Raw genomic sequence first — 17,783 nt, 5'->3', positions numbered from 1 at the left:
AGATATAAACTTTTTAAAGGACACAGACAAACACGACTAAAGATTTTTTTTTAAAAAAAACTTTAAATAAAACATGCTTAAAACATGAGCACTTGTTGGCCATAAAGGTGCTTCCTTTGTATTTCTCCCGTGGGATCCAGGGAACTGGGCAAAGGAAGCGCTGGCTCTTTCCCTCCCTCCCCAGGGGACCAGGAGGGGGAGGAGCCTCAACCAATGGAAAAAATCAAGGTCTTGCTCTGTAGCTCCAATGCGATTGAGCAAGCTTGCAAAGCAAGCTGAGATGCAGAAGGAAGCAAGAGAGAGGGAGAAGGAAGCATTCAAGAGCCAGTTGCTCGGGGGTCTTATAGGAGCCCTCTGGGGGCCTGATTCGGCCCCTGGGCCGCATGTTTGACATCCCAGATTTAAAGCAAGGTGGGCCAAATTTGCTTAACATAAGAGCCACACAGAATAAATGTCAGATATCTGAGAAACACAAGACATGAACAGCAGATGTTTGAGAGGCGCAAGGAAGGTGGATAGAGGGTGGGAGGTGGGAATAAGTCAACTTTAAGTGCACTCTCCAAGTCACTGGCTGGCTTGGCTGGAGAAATGATTTCGATTTTAAAGTAACATGATGAAGCGCAAAGCTGGATTTATATAATTTCACAGTGCCTTGTAGCCTAAGCCCATTTAGCAAAAATGGATGTTACAGACAATGCTATTTGTGCTGCATTCAGAGAGGCAAATATCAGCTACTTTGCAAAATTATGGTGGAGATCACAAGCTCTCTAGTGCAAAGGTCCCCAACCTTTTTTGAGTCTGGAGGCACCTTTGGAATTCTAAGACAGCATGGTGGGTGCAGCCACAAAATGCGTCAGGTGGAGCCAGCCACAAAATAGCTCCTGCAGCAACATTTTAAAAATCTGCACAGCCAATCGGATCTCCAGTGGCCAATCAGAAAGCTTGCTGGGCAAAAGCCCCACCTGGCAAAAAGCCACTGTTGCACGTGCCAGGAAATGTGTTGACAGGCACCCTTTTGAGGACCCTCTCCATGTTCCACAATTGCGTAGAGCATTTACTCTTGCCGGATGTAATACTATCCCATCAGCAGTTGCCTATAGTAGATATTAAAAAATCCCACTCTCGTTAAGACTTTGAACATGCAACTTAAAAAAAAAATATTCGTTATCCCATATTCTTCTTTACTGCTCTCAATACAATACTATACACCTTAGGTTTCTAGACCGAATTCTGCTCAGCATGACAAGTTGCTCAGAAGCTGCAAGGGTATGCCGTCTTCTGAATGATTTGTCATCTGAAATAACTGAAAAGGTTGTTTTATTCTTGAGTCTGGTAATCAAGGATCGACTGTCGATATGTATGAATGGTTTATTTTGTTATTTCTGTATCTCTTTTTTGCCTTATTTACAATCTGATATATGCCAACAAAGGCTTGTGTTTGTTTGTAGTGAATCATGTTTGGAGACGCTTAAAGATAGCACAGCCCTCCCGGTGGAGAAAGAAGGGCCGTAAAATTATGCAAAGAGAAAGAAACACACAGAAATCCTGTACTGATACAGAAACAGAAACTTGTACGGACCATATCAATAACTGTGGATTCATTTCTGAATTACATATTTATCCTGACCAAGGCTGTATTGCTGCTTCCCCTCTGCTCGTTCATTTCATATGTATAAGGCTGAGAGACCAGCCCTGTTCAGTCCTTGCAGCTGATCACACATACAGGGTCAGGTGCAATTGTAGTTGCTTCTGAACAGGGCAATGTGTGGGCTTTCAGGCCCTGTATACAAAGCAGAAGAAACAGAAAGGGTGCATGGCCAAGAAATGACCACAGATTGTACAGTAAAAGCTGCACAACTGGCATTGGAGAAGCATGGGAGGAATTTACCTTTTTCCTTGGAGAGTTTCCTTGGGTTGGGGCCAGACTCTTGATCCACAGGTTCACCTTCTCTTGTATTCGACAGCATAGCTAAAGAAAAGTCAGAGAACGAGAGAGAGCATAGCATCACTGAACTACAACTTTGCTGAAATTAAAAACAACCTCTTTCCACAAAACGCAAACCATGAATGAGCAATTTCATTCTTGGTGGCCGCTTTATAATCATTACGCAAGAACACGGGGGCTGGAATTTGCTACGTATCATCCAACATGCGGTCGACCTCTATAATATGCTGGCATGACGCTTTACAGTTGTGGAACTCCTGAAGCGGAGCATAACTGGAGACTAAACAAAACCCCCAATGAGACAGGAGACCTTTTGGAAGACATCCGTAATGGTACATGTTAGCACATTAATAGCCTGTTTGTGGTATGACATTGCACCGTGTACACCTTTCAGATGGTCTTACATTCCACTGAGCTTGGTGTGTAATGCCAAGTGATGCTGAACCACTTGAGTTCGATAACTGTTTCCATACCTAGAGGTGTGTTTTTTTAAAAAAAAACACAGCAGTATTTGTCAAGTTTGGGTATATTGGACTGAAAAAATCAGTATTTTCTGATATTCTTGAATCCCAGTATTGGTATGGTATTCAGATTCAGGAAATATTCAGAAAACCTGAAATTTTTTTGGCTCCATTATACCTTACGGGGAGCATTATAGTCAATGGTCCCCACAAGGTATTATTGAGAATCAAACTGCAAGAGGAATCAGCTTAGGATCAGCCAGGGTGGTGGGAGATGAAAGCTCTGTGCCCACCCCATATAACTGGTTGCACTAGTGATACTTAAAATCATAGAATTTGAAGGGACCTCCAGGGTCATCTAGTCCAACCCCCTGTACAATGCAGGAAATTCACAAATAGCTCCCCCCCACACCCCCAGTGACACTTGCTCCACGCCCAGGAGATGGCAAAACTCCTCCAGGATCCCTGGCCAAACTGGCCTGTAAAAAATTGCTGCCTCACCCCTAAATGGCAAACAGCATTTCCAAGGGCATGTAAGAAAGGGCCACGAGGACTAAGCACTGATGCAACCCTTCCTGCCCTCCTTCTCATGATCTGCCCAAGTTCACAGAATCAGCATTACTTGACTGCACTATATTATGTCACAGCCAGCGAAATCAAAATGGTCAACTTGGACCACTGCAAACAATTCATAGATGTACTGTGAGATACCTTGTGGCCATATTTTCAGAAAGACAGGTTAGACAACATCTTCTGGGGCAAAAAAAAAAAAAGCTTCCATTCTCAGGAATGCACAAATGCACATCCATGCGGATCAATCAAAGACATATTTCCAGGAACTACCATTTAAGTTTTTTTTTTTTAAATAGCTATTTCTGATGTTCCAAATAATGTCAGCCCCACTCATATATTCAAAGAAACCCGGATTGGAACAGAATGGTAGCTTCACATTGTATGCTAATGCACCCTGTGCATGAACAGCCCTCAAGCGAACAGCATGTTACGGCGCTAAAGTACCAATTCCTGCAGGAAGGGCAAATGCACTTGCCTGTATGCGGCAGCGCAAGTCAGGAAGAGAGGAAAATGGAAAGGGAGCCGAGAGCGATTTCCTCTGAAATGTTCAAGTTAACTAATTAACAAGAGTGATTCATCGAAATCATTTTGGATGAGAAATGCTTTTAATAGACTGGAGGATTTAAAGAATTGGTAATTATCTGTAATTCTTCTCAGTTAATAGAGAAATATAGACAGCTAGATGGTTAACAGCCCAAACTGATGGATGACAGTTCAAAGACAATAATATGTGCCTTTGAAAAAGTAATTCTTTAACTGAGCACCTGCAAAAGCAGTCAGATGTGATTGCTTTTATGATTTTTGGATTACTTACTATTACTCTTTTTTTCGCTGATTAAAACATTACGCTCTCCACTTAACAGATTAGAGAGAATGCAAATAATTCTCAACCCCATTATTTAAAGAGAGAGAGAGAGAGATGCATATTTTTACATTAGGTTTTGATGAATGCCTGCCATTGCGGACTTTTTAAAACATAAGACACTCATTCCTAGGCAGCTGGGGAAATGTTTTGGCTGCAATTTCTCACCCATGTGGAGATGTGGCCTGGAAAAATGGTAAAAATTTAAAACAATAAGGCTCTCTTTCCCTGAGGACTTCTTTTCAATTCAAAAACTGGCAATTTTTAGAGAGTTCTGAAAAACACCACAATATTTTCTCTTTTGGAATGGGTGAAACACTCCGTATGACAAGATAGTGCTCAACTGAAAGGTTTTAACATGAAGATTTTTATATAGGACAAATTACAGTATTAAGTAACTCTTGTGTATACTGTAGACAGGCACACCGTATTTTCAAAGATCTTAGAAAATATATTAATACTAATCTGGTCCACAGGTAAGCATGTTTTTAAAAAAAAATAAGCATGTATTTGATGATAATATGGTACTGAAGAATTCAGTGCTGGCAAGATTATAAACTTTTGCTTGATATCCAAATAGGCTGCTTGTCTTACTCTGTTCAAATAATATACGAATATTTATTTACTAATATTTATATTCTAATACTTATTTACGAAAAACTGTTTTTTTATTTTCAAGTTTTGCTTCTTATCTTCTTAATGGCAAAACCTAAGATGCTAAGATGAGGCATGCCAACTCCAGGTTGGAAAGTTCCTGGAGATTTCAGGCTTGGGCTTGGAGAGGGGCGAGCATAATGCCATAGAGTCCATTCTCACCAGCCATTTTCCCCAAGGGAACTGATTTCTCTCATCTGGAGAGCACCTGTAGTTCTGGGAGGTCTCCTGGCCCCACCTCGAGGTTGGGAACCTTAGATAGGACAGTATAGGATGAAGGAGAGTACAGCTCTCTCTCTCTCTGTTTAGTATTGACTGTATTCATAAGAACTAAGGTCTTTATACTTCTAAATTCCACCTTTTTTTTTTGCTGTCAAGTCACAACTGAATTATGGTGAACCCAAGGGTGGCTTGCCATTGCCTGGCTCTGCCATCAAGTCACAGCTGATTTGTGATGATCCTGTAGAGTTTCCAAGGCAAGAGATGCTGAAAGTTGGTTTGCCATTGCCTGCCGCTGCATAGCAACCTTAGACTTTCTTTGGGCTGTGTACATGTATCTCCCATCCAAGTACTAACCAGGGTCAATCCTGTATAGTTTCTGAGATCTGACGAAATCGGGATAGTCTGAGCCATCTAAGTCAGGGCCTAAATTCCTTAAATATGCCAAACAGCATAATATTATATGCTGTTATAAATGATGCTTATTAATGCAGTAAAATAAGTTTAAATTAGGTAAGAAAACGTGATGGATATATTTCAATTTCCCCCAATCTTTCTGGTTTCCCACCAACTCCCTCCCCCCACAGATTTTAACATGGCTCCAAAATTTCTGGAAACTGCATGCAAACACCAACAGATGAATACATGCAAGAGGTCAAAGGATTAAATTTTTTTCAAATGTGATTCTCAGGATTCTGGTCAGGTAATTATATGGTCAACGTAACTTGCCAATTACATGTTAGAAAAGCAGGCTTTTCACTCCTCTCCACCATGCAAAGTTAATGTGAGTGCTCATTGTGCTGGCCTGAATTTGCATTTATTTATCTATGTCATTTCTTATCTGCCTCTGTCCTTTTGGAATTTCCCCCAATATTACAGTTGTTGCAATATTAACTTAAACCTCCCCCAATGTAAGAAAAATGCAACACTACTTCTAAAGAAGAAAACAAAACTCCCTAATACTACCAAAAATGTCTGCAAGAATTTTCCTAGGTATACCTAACTAAACAATGCTGTCTTAGAAACCTATCTGTCTTGTCCTATCAAAGTTCACATTCCCTTGGCCCAAAATACAAACCTTGATGGCTCTAAAGGCTGTGAATTAATTTAATTCCTTAAATTAATTCACAGCCTTTAGAGCCATCAAGAAGACATTATCTGAAGTCAATATATTAACTTGATTTTAAAAATGCCAACAATATACATAGGGAATACTGAATTTAGAGAACATAATTGGAAGATGTACAAGTGAATGCAGGAACTAAGAGAATTTATTTAACAATAAAATCTCTATTTTATGTTCTTCAGGGCTGAACCAAACATGAAAATATTTAAGAATAAATTAACAGCTTATTTCGTGCTCATTTAATTTCTCTTTCCATGTACTTTTACTCATTTACTAGTTTCTCTTTTGTCTTTTGTATTTGTACAAAAGATATCAGAACATATGAAGTGAATTTACACTGAACTGGTCTGTTTATTTAGTACTGTCTGCTCTGATTAGTAGTTGCTTTCTAGAGTCACAGGTAAAGAAAAATATTTTCCTGGTACCTGAAATCCTTTAAATGGAGATGCCAGGAACTGAACTTTCAATCTTCTGCAATCAGAGCACATGGTCTACCACTGAATTACTGCCCCTGCCTAGTACATGCCCTGCCTTTTAATGAGCAAGGCTACTGGTCTCTATAGTTCAGCACTATTTACTTCCACTGGCACTTCTGGGTCTCAAGAAAGATCTCTCCCTTCATCCAGGAGAGAAGGAGATCTCAAAGCCAACCTCTTGAAAGGGCCTGGAGATCTCCTGCTATCACAATTGATCTCCAGGCAACAGAGATCAGTTCCCCTGGAGAAAATGGCTGCTTAGGAGGGCGGACTTTATGGAGTTGTATCTTGCTGAGGTTCTTCCTCTCCTCTAACCCCACCCTCCTCAAGCTCCACCCCCAAAATCTCCAGTTGTTTCCCAAGTCAGAGTTGGCAACCCTACCCACACCTGAGATCCTTTAACTGGAGAGGTGAGTATTGAACCCAGGACCGTCTGTGTGCAAAGTACATATTCTAACACAACAGTTTGCTATCAAGTTCTTTCAAAATTCAGTAGAATGAGAATAGCTAACAGTAGAAGAGTACCAACCAATTCTATCGGGTGTGTTGTCAAGTTGGGACGGAGAACTGGAAACGCTACTGCTCTGATGCGAAGAGGCGTGACTCCCAGGTCTTTGACTCTCTTCCACAGATGGGGCAGGTGAAGGGCTGTCCTGAATCCTCTCCTTCAAAAAGAAACACACCAACGATTAAATCATCTTTGTGGTATTTGCCTTAGAATATCGAGAGTTCTGTATAGCCTCTGCAAAGTAGCAATAATTAGGACTATGGCACAGTGAAGGAAACCCGAGGAGATTAACTCATTCACTAACTGATTCGATATGTGTTAATGTGCATAAGAGTAAAAATAACAGTTCCTTTGCTTCTACCCAGGCCTCGGATTCAGCAGGAGCTCACGGGAGCACAGCTCCTGAACTTTTCTGAGAGTTCCCCCTCTCCCTCCCGACCTACCTTGTCCATTAAATCAGGGGTCCCCAACCCCCGGGATGTGAACTGGTACTGGTCCGTGGCTCGTTAGCAACTGGGCCATGAGTTGTATAATTATTTTATTATATATTACAATGCAGTAATAATAATAATAATAATAATAATAATAATAATAATAATAATAATAATAATAATAATAATAATAATAATAATAATAATAATAATACAACATTAGATTTCTATCCAGCCCTCCACTCTGAATCTCAGAGTGGCTCACAATCTTCTTTATCTTCCTCCCCCCACAACAGACACCCTTTGAGGTGGGTGGGACTGAGAGAGCTCTCCCCAGAAGCTGCCCTTTCAAGGACAACTCCTGCGAGAGCTATGACTGACCCAAGGCCATTCCAGCAAGTGCAGGAGTGGGGAATCAAAACTGGTTCTCCCAAATAAGAGTCCGCATGCTTAACCACTGCATCAAAATAAAGTGCACAATTGTATCATTCTGAAACTATCCCCACCCCACTGCCCGATCCGTGGAAAAATTGTCCTTGGTGCCAAAACCAGTCCTTGGTGCCAAAAAGGTTGGGGACTACTGCGTGAAATAGTAGGTGCAGCTGCATAACAATTCCTGGATTAGGAGAGTGGGCAGCCAACCAGCCACCAGGGGCTTTGCCATGACCCCAGTAGCCCTCATTAACCCCTGGAGAAACCCACAGCACCCTTTCTCCACTTCTTATGTGATTTTGGGTGGCTGGTGGCTTGCTGGCCTTTTGAGTGTGTGTGTGGGGGGGGGGGGCAGCCCAGGAGAGCTTCAGGTGAATGAGGCCTGCTTGGTCTGGCTGGATCTCTAGGCAGCCCAAGCAGGCCTCGCTTCCCTGGGGCTCTCCTTTCTTGCATCAGGTTCCTTTTGACTGGGGGGGGGGGGGTGGCGGCATATGCTAATGAGCTCCACCACCTATTTTTCTACAAAACGATCAGTGCAATTCTATACATTGTTTCCTCTTTAAACCCACTGAGTTCAATGTGTTTAGAAGGGCAAATTCTGCTTAGGATGGATAGCACTAGAAGATCGCTAATTTTAAATGATTTGCTATATTACTTAGGGGTAGCTGAACAGGGGACCCATCCTCTGCTCCCAAGATTCTATTGATTGTTACTCACATACATTACCAAAATTATCACTGTAATCTTAAGGATTAAAAACCTGCTTTTGAAAAAGAAGAACACAGAGATTCTTGGATTGCTGTGTACCATTTTTGCTCTCGCACAACGTTATGGCAGAGTCATAGAAGAAAATTCTGAGCACAAGATGCACTTATCAAATTAAACGACGTACTAGAGAAACTCCTGTAGAGGGGATACTACTGTTCTTTGACTGGATTAAGTATAAAGCTTGCAGATCTCAAATGATCTTTAAAAAGGACAACAACAGTTCCTCTTCCTCCTTCCCGATGAACCCACAGATTGGAAACCACTGACAGCATCGCAAGGAAGAAGTCACTGCGTTCATCCTAACGGGTTACTTCTGTTTATTAAGCTGAGGGCTGATATTTTGATTCACAGGGAAAACCGTCATAGTAATCAGTATAGCAATGCAATGGGTTTATAGTTAGCTATAGTCAAAAGTCATGTCAGTGTCAATGCAAACGAGTTGCTTCTCTCCAGGCAAGAAATGTTCATTTGCTTTTTTTTAAAAAAAGAGGATACCTGATTAGCAGTGAAGAAAGCTTTTAGAAAGGAATCATGGGTTTCTCTGTTCCCCAAATTCAGGTTGTCCCTATAAATCCTCTCCTTAAAGATAATTCACATAATGACGTGTCATAAACTGAACGCAGTGCTTCAACACACTTTTTTGTGAAGACCCCTCCTCCTTGCTGTTGCTTTTGCAACGTGTCTTGGGATATGGGGGAGAATTTAACAGTAACCTGAGCATTGCCTCCAAACAGGTATGGAGGGACGCCATGACAGAGCATAAAAAAAGAAGAAGACTGCAGATTTATACCCCACCCTCCTGTCTGAATCAGAGACTCAGAGCAGCTTACAGTCTCCTATATCTTCTCCCCCCCACAACAGACACCCTGTGAGGTGGGTGGGGCTGAGAGGGTTCTCCCAGCAGCCACCTTTTCAAGAACAACTCCTGCGATAACCCAAGCCATTCCAGCAGGTAGACGTGGAAGAAAGCACATGCATCCAAGGCACATTCACATAAACCAATATTGTTGCAAGTAGTCGTTTGGCTTCAAAATGAATTTGCCCCACTCCTACGATGAATGGTCCATTCATAATTTATTAGATTAAAATGTGGTGATTTTTAGACTTCCCGCATCAGGCTTACCAACCACAAGGAAAAGGCAACCTCTTTTGCTTTGGTTTGAGTCTGATTCTGTACAATCAAGAGGAAAAGCTATATTTTTTCCCTTTCAGTCATTTGGTGTGGTGTTGTTCACTTAAGAAAAAGAGACCACTTTTATATTGAGCTCAGTCTTGGAATCCCCCCCCCCCCCTAACTGAACAGAAGATTCTACGCAACACAGAAAGCAGGAGCTTCAGGGGCAGAAACGGTGTGGTGTGTGGGGGTGTGCAGTGTTGTGTATGCTGCTGTCATTTTTGAGGAAAACTTGGAAGTGATGTGTGGTAGCTCTAGGATGCGTTGGAAATTCTATGGTTTTACCATAGCAAATCTGGTGATTCCTAGAGCTACCCCACAGCACTTCCATGATTCAGCAGCACACACAACATTGATTTTTTTTTTAATCACCAGTTGGAGTGGTTCCATCCCAAGATCCACCTCTGATGCATCCCTAGCCACATCTCTTGGTTGAACTCCCAGGATTTGATACAAGCTTTTTGTTGCATGTCTTGGTGACTGCTACCAGGCATCCATCTTGTCCTTTTGGGCTATACTTCCTATGGTAAGTACAGGGAACTACAGATCAGAGTCTCTTTATGGTAATACATAGTGTTTGTCTATTCAAAACACATTTTCACTGGGAACATTGCCTGGAATGTGTTTTTAATAGAACAGTTATTATACATTCAATAACAAGCGGACCTCAACATCATGTAACAGATGCAAATCTTTTATGCAGCAGTGAATCCTCAATGGATTTTTGAAACTAAGTACCTCAGACTTAATGAACATACAATAACTAATAAAACTTAAGAGAAGCATTTAATTGCCTACTAATTACAAATATTTGTTAAGCATAACTAGATAGGAATCTATTGCAGCCGTCCTGTGATTCTATATCTCGGCTTTTAAAAATTCAAATCAGTTTTTTTTTTGGGGGGGGGGAACCAAAAATAACATTAATTTATTATCCTGTAGCAGGGGTGGCCAAACTGTGGCTTGGGAGCCACATGTGGCTCTTTCACACACATTGTGCTGCTCTCAAAGCCCCCACCACCCCATCAGTCAGCTTGGAGAAGGCATTTGTCTCTTTAAATCACTTCTCCAAGCCAAGACAGCCACCAGGGGCTTCCTTCCTTCCGGCTCTCAAACATCTGACATTTATTCTACCTGGCTCTTACGTTAAACGAGTTTGGTCACCCCTGTTCTAGGCTATAGCATTCTGCAAGACTACCACACACATAAAAATGGACTGTACCAGTTGAAAAAAAAAGTGGGTATTAAAAGTTTTCTGTAGATTAATAGGCCTAAACTGGCAAACATCTTTGGGAAGATACAAGGAATTTCTGGCTCTAGAATTATTTATTCAAAATATTTTTACTTCTAATGATGTATAAAAATTATTTCTCACTTTTTTTGCATTTGTATCCCATTGATCTCTGAAGGGCCCAAGGCAGTTAACGACAGAAATCTATTAGTCACATTTTTACGCCACCTCTCCTTTAACAGCAGTGTACATGGTTCTCCCCCCCTCCATTCTACTGTTAGGAGGTCCTTCTAAACAGCTGCAAAACAAACAAGTAAAAAATGGCAACTCTAAATGGGCCCAGGACATAGGAGACAGGGCTTCAGAACCCACCTGAGCATCCTGATTCGCTCTGAGTGGCAGTGGGAGACAAATAAAAACCTCAGTGTCATGGGCACCCTGATGTCACTTCTGAGGAAATCCCACAAGTTATGTGAGGTAGCTCTAGGAATCATTGGAATTGGTGATCTCTAGAACCACCTGACATCACTTCCTGGTGTCCCCTGGAAATGATGCTGCTGCGCACACAATCCTGTGCTTCCCCATGTCCCTACTACTGATGCTGCTGACAACTGTCTGGCAATCCTACTCCATGGGTTCAATGAGGCCATTTCCTTTTGTTTCTGTGTAGTAAAGGCAACATTCTTCAAACACTCTGAATTATAAGGCTTGAGTCTTATGCTTACTGATTAATTGTCTTCTTCACACTGAGGAACAGTCATGTTCCTACCCTCTCCACTTAGAGGTTTGTAAGCATGAAGGCTCAATTTGTATTGTTCTTCTAAAGGAAACATAGTTTAGTTATGGGTCTGGATCAACATGCAATGAACATGTATATAGCAGGTTCAAATTTTACAAAAGTATATGGCTGAGGGGTGAAGGTTTGTCAGGCCTGTACCTGCCCATCCTGGGAGCTTATGAGGGTAGGCTATGGGAAGGGGAACATTGAGTGATATGCTGACTTCACTTTCACTGTATGTGATGTCATTGTGTCAAGTGACACTGGAGGAATTTCCCCAACTCCTATGGTATTTATTTAGATACTTATACACTGCTTTTCTCCCCAGTGGCTTACAGCATCATCCTTCCATCCTCCATTTTGTACCCACAACAACAATGCTGTGGAGTATATTAGGCAAGGTCACCCAACAAACAAACTTCCATGGCAGAGTGAGGACTCAAACCTGGGTCACCTCAGTCCTAAGCACTAATGTGACAGATAAGGCATCCCTTTTGACTAAACATGGTTAGCGGGCACGCACGAAATCAGTGGTTTGGGTGTTCCCTGTATAGGCAGCAGTGGGGTTCCCAGGTGGCCCGGTCTTCTTACCAAAATATGCTAACCAGGGCTTTTTTTGGTAGAAAAAGCCCAGCAGGAACTCATTTGCATATCAGGCCACACCCCCTGTCACCAAGCCAGCTGGAACTGCGTTCCTGCTCAAAAAAAGCCCTGATGCTAACCTGTCGGAATAAATGAAGCCATGGTGATGAGATTTTGCAGACCGTCTGAGAAACTCTTTTATTTCCAAGACCCAGCACAGAAGACAATCGTGGCTATCTTTTGCCGTAATATATGCCAGTAGTTTGTTCTTTGCACGTAAACAGATCCATTTTTCAGCCCCGTAATCAGTATGCATCTATTAAGCTACTTAACAGCAATGAGCTGTGGTTCATTAGGTAGCTACTGTTGTGTCTCCGTCTAGTTAAAATTTCACAGCAAGTTAATCTATTTTATTACAAATGAGAACACAAGCGATAATGTCCCCGCCATTTTCCAAACACAGGGTTAACAGTATTTGTAACAAATCAATGAGGACATTTCAATAGGAAAATTGCAAATCTCAAAGCCTTAACATCTTTCTACACCTTGATGACTTCATTTTGCCATTTGTGAATTTTACAGCCCCGTCACTCTTCATATATTTCAGTTTTCTTCTCTTGAAAATAGCTGTCGTTCCACTAGCCCAACATATCGAAGGCTTCCTTCTGGAGAGCACATCTCTCTCTTTCTCTCTCTCACTCCCCCCCCCCTCTCTCTCACACACACACACGGAGAGGCATAAATATTAGGTTATGTCTAAAATAAAGCCACATTTTTCTAGTTAACTGTCTGATCCTCTGCTCTGTTGTGATGAGGTAGCATCATATAGCATCCAGAGAAATGACCCAAGCTCCTGTGCAAGGAGACCATCCATCCCTTGGGTCAAAGGTTGGGACACCATTGCACTGGGGCAGGGAGGTCCTTGCTATAGCACCCCAAAACCCTTGGAGAATCCCACCTAATCTGCCACACTGCAGTGGCATTGATGGAGGTAGTCTGACAGCACAGAGTATGAGTGATGAGCCAAGAACTGTCCAAATATTTTCTGATCTTGGCCTTAAACTCACTAGGGAGCCTTTGGAGAGCCATTTTTTCTTGATGCTTTGGCTCTTAAGATGTGGTTCTGCCAGCATAAAAAGAAGACAATGATATTGGATTTATATCCCGCCCTATACTCTGAATCTCAGAGCAGTCACAATCTCCTATACCTCCCCACCCCCAACAGACACCTTGTGAGGTAGGTGGGGATGAGAGAGCTTTTTATAGCAGCTGCCCTCTCAAGGACAACCTCTGCCAGAGCTATGGCTGACCCAAGGCCATTCCAGCAGGTGCAAGCCGAGGAGTGGAGAATCAAACCCGGTTCTCCGAGATAAGAGTCCGCACACTTAACCACTACACCAAATCGGCCAGTGGAATGGCATCTCCATCAATGTCCCCTCTAAGCTGCAAAATCTTGTGAGCAAAAATTCTACTTTGTGAGCTACTGGCATTAAAGTTGTGAGCTGCTGCATAAATTATTGTGCCCTGGGGTCATCCTTCTTCAGCTAAGATACGTGAACTGGAGGCTAAAAATCTGTGAGCTAGCTAACTCTAACTCAGCTTAGAGGGAACACTGATTGGCACACGAAGAGAGGGAAATTTCTGCTGATTCCATTCACCCACTGCAGACCCTCCCCTTGCTCCACATAGTTTCTGAGTGATCCCACAGAAGGAAAACTGGAGTGAGGCTTAAGAGCAGGAGCAAGACAGGAGGAGGTGGGAAGTCCCACTCTACGGCTTCACTTCTGGCAGTACTGTAGGTATTTGAAACAATTCTATGCCACTTTTACACACACATAAGTCTCCCAAGGCCACAACACTAAGTCTCAATCAGCCCAATTGTAATATGGGGATAAAATCCATTCAATTTATAACCCATGGCTGAGACAGTTTATATGAATGACACTTGAAATGGTGCTATATTAATGCTTCTTATTTCTATTTCTATTACACTTTTGTAGCAAGGACTCTGCAACTTGTGTCCTGGGTAAATGAAAACTGGCAGTGGTGACATGGTTTACTGGTAGCAATTACAGAGGAGCTATCGGGGTAGAGGGAAATTCCTACCTTACCCGTAATCAACAGGAGACAGGTAAGTGTGTGGTTGCTGATTGGCTAGACACAGTGGTGTTGGCTGTGGAGGCCAGTGAGGGCAGCTAGCCAATAAGCAATCATGAGTTTCTACAGTCCTGACTGAAGTGCTTCAGCTTACGTACTGCCTCCCAATGATCACTGGTAAAGGCTGGACAAAATTCCTCTCCTTTCAACTGTTTTGCCGCAACAGCAGCTGATGGGTTCTACAAGAGAATCATTATGTTGCTGATGGTAACCAACTGAAATGGAAACTAAAGTAGGTTGAACACAGAGAAAGAACAAACTGAAGACGTGACTGACTCAGGGCTGAGCAGGAGCCTAGGAAACACTGGGGATTTATTCTTCCCAGCAAATTAAAAGGAGCCTGAGACCGTTTTCACACACAGCTTACCTCGCAGTCACAATCCTGTTCCCTCCACAGCGTCTGTCAGATTTCCCACCATCTGCGCCGGAGTTACAGGAAGTGCCGCGGCTTTTGCGTAGCAAATGTAAACTGGGTTTTAGCGGTTTACATTTGCTACGCAAAAGCTGCGGCACTTCCTGTAACTTCGGCGCAGATGGTAGGAAATTCGACCAGACACTGCGGAGGGAACAGGATTGTGACTGCGAGGTGAGCTGTGTGCGAAAACGGTCTGAGTCTCAAACAGCTGCTGAAAAGTTGAGGAAGAAGACCAGTTGGCCATCTGGTGGCCATTTTGATTTTTTTTTCTTATGAAGCTCTACTTACTGCTGATGTAAACTCAAGAATTTTAGATCTTAAATAAGAATGCTGACTTTTGTTTATATTTCTCTGTAAGTACACTCTGAAAAGGGAGGACAGAAAATACTTTCAGAAATAATCTATATAGATACTGGAACATAATTTTTTTAAAGGCAGAAACATTTTGGAAATTTTACCTGTTTGCTCCTCTGTGGTATCTACCAGCAATTTATCTTATCTTTTCTCGTCTCTTTATGGAACTGAACCATAAATTTCCCTCCAAAAGGTCCTTTTTGCAGAATGAAATCCCTTTGATGGACAATATATTTCTATGCTTTACAAAAGAATGGTTTGGCTCAGAAAATGCAGCTACAAAGCCTGACATTATTAATTTTAGTCAATACTTAGATTGCTGGTACCAAATTCATGTTTCCACCCAGTTGTCTATAACAGCTTCTCTTAACATTCTTTAGCAACCCAAAGTACTGCTACTCTTACACTAAGAGCTACAGTGGCGGCCCTAGAACTCCAAGCCAATGAGAAGGAATGTGTTGTCTGCCAATTGTTTCACTTTGATAGCAATGGAGGTGTGTTAATTATATCATCACAGGGGATAACTGCTGGTTCTGATACCATGAGAAGCTGGTTCTGATACCATGATGTTGAAATGTATTACTTGGTCTATGACACTCACAAGAAAACTGCCCTGAGCCTGTTCCGGCAGGGAGGGTGGGATATGAATCTAATAAATAAACAAATAAAACTAGGAGGAAACAAAAAATGAGCATTACCTGAGAGGAAGCAGAAACAGCATTAGCTGTGAGTTTTGGATCCCAAAGAACATTTCTGCTTGCACAAGGGCTCTGGTGCAAACAGAAACACAAGAAACTTGTTGCAAGCAGACCTTGTGTTAAGACCAATTGGCCTTGCCCATCTTTTATTTCTGCTAATGCAAGGCAACAGAACAAGGTATTAATGGCAGGGTAGTTATCAGATTACAATATGGAAAAGCAATGCTGTCTCTTCCCCTAACACTCCATTCCACAAGCAGAATAGAGGTAAATTGAACATCTGCCATGCAGAATCCAACCCTAGGGACTGAGCTAGATCAAGGAGAATTTTCCCAGAGCTCATCTGACTACCTGGAAATAGAGCAAAAGAGAAAGCAAAGAAAGGCAAATGCCTTGTAATGACTTTCTGAACCCCAAAAGAGAGAGCCTCTCTGTCCTCTCTGAAAGAGTTCTGCTGTGACCACCACACAAAGCCAGTGTTTTTTACATGCAGAATTACTATATTTCTCGCATAAACAACAACTAGAACAATCTTTCCTGGAAAATATAGTTTAAACTTTGATAACTGAATGGAAGAAGAGATGGAAGGACTACTTTTCTGGATAACGCATGATCAAATCTCAGTGACAGAGTCAACAGAAGGACTACTTTTCTGGATTGGCATCTTTACCATAAGCTAGCCATCCCTCATAGCCTGTCTGAAGCTTCTTCTCTCCCTGCCACTGGACTAGAACATTTATTCCTTAAGAGTAGCCTTTCCAAAAACTTAGAATCAACCATTGAGAATGCCTATATAATATAATGCCTATATAATGTGCCTGAAGCGCACATTAGCATGATGTTGGGGGAGACTGTTGGGTTTTGCAAGTGTCATTATCCTTCAGTCATGAAAGAGTTAAGCTGTCATTTATAACTTAGAACCAATCAGCTGTCAAGTAGGATGTTCCTGCTGCTAAGAGAGAGGTGCTCTTCTTAATGAGGCTACCTTGAGATTGACTTGTTGGTTAATCAATATATTGGAAGACGGTTTGGCACACACACTAGGGGTGGTGCAGATCTCCATGTACACCGGGGCGGGGCTTTAGGAGGAAACATCTTTTCCTTTGTTCTCACACAGAGATGTGAAAGGGAAAAAGAATGATTCCTTGCTATCCTTTGTCCCAATTCCGTGCTCCTTTCCCCCGCGGCTCTTCCATCTGATTTTGCACACGCTGGCATGGGGCCATGACTTGTCCCGCCTCTTTCCCAACTTCCCTCCACCAGGATCCTGGTTTCCAGAGAATCCTGAAGTTTTGGAGGGAACTTAGGAAGAGGCAGGGCAAGTTCTGCCCCATGGCAGCGTGTGCAAAATCGGACAGAAGAACAGTGGGGAAAAAGAGCACAGAATCGGGACAAAGGCTAGTGAGGAATCAAAGAGTTGAAGAAGCCAAGATCGAGTTAGTATCAGAAAGATGTGGCCCTCCATATTCAGACTTAGCACACAGAAAGTATCAGGAAGTTGGTTTTGGCTACTGGTAGACTCTGCAATGGAAAAGACAGCAGCCAGATCTCATCAGATCTTGGAAGCTCTGCAGGGTCGGTACTTGGACTTCTGAAGGGGGAGGCAATGGTAAACCACCTCTGCTTCTCCCTTCCCTTGAAAGTTGCCTGCTGGAATCTCTATAAAGTCAGCTGCAACTTGATGGGACTTGACGTACCTTGACCTTTCAGAGAAACATGGGGAAGCAGGTGTCCTTGAAGACCACAGAAACACCCACACAAGTCTGAATAGAAATATAAGCGCTCCTGATGCCTGGAAAGTTCCATGGCTGTTGCTAGTGATTGTTACCTTTGGATGAAGGAGCACTGGAGTGTTTCATAAGTAAAACCTGCTCTTACAAGCAGACAACACAATCTACACTGGATCCCCAGAGAGCTACCTGCACTCCTTTCACTCCAA

At 42.4% G+C, this 17,783-nt stretch overlaps 1 protein-coding gene across 3 annotated transcripts in view; it reads right to left on the bottom strand.

Moving 5' to 3' along the window:
• The window catches only part of DACH2 (dachshund family transcription factor 2), a 506,599-nt gene that overhangs the window by 81,145 nt on the left and 407,671 nt on the right, over positions 1–17,783 (bottom strand). For 2 of the 3 annotated variants that reach the window (XM_060249310.1, XM_060249311.1), the window contains 2 exons: positions 6,846–6,981; positions 1,889–1,969 (listed from right to left, as the gene is read on the bottom strand). In XM_060249310.1, coding sequence (XP_060105293.1) covers positions 1,889–1,969; positions 6,846–6,981 — 217 coding nt within the window. The remainder of the gene's footprint in view (positions 1–1,888; positions 1,970–6,845; positions 6,982–17,783) is intronic. The other variant, XM_060249312.1, reaches the window with a different exon arrangement.

This window comes from Heteronotia binoei, chromosome 11 (genome assembly GCF_032191835.1).
Source record: "Heteronotia binoei isolate CCM8104 ecotype False Entrance Well chromosome 11, APGP_CSIRO_Hbin_v1, whole genome shotgun sequence".
Lineage (NCBI taxonomy): Eukaryota > Metazoa > Chordata > Lepidosauria > Squamata > Gekkonidae > Heteronotia > Heteronotia binoei.
The sequence above is the reverse complement of the archived record's forward strand: the minus strand, read 5'-3'. Positions and strand labels throughout refer to the sequence as shown.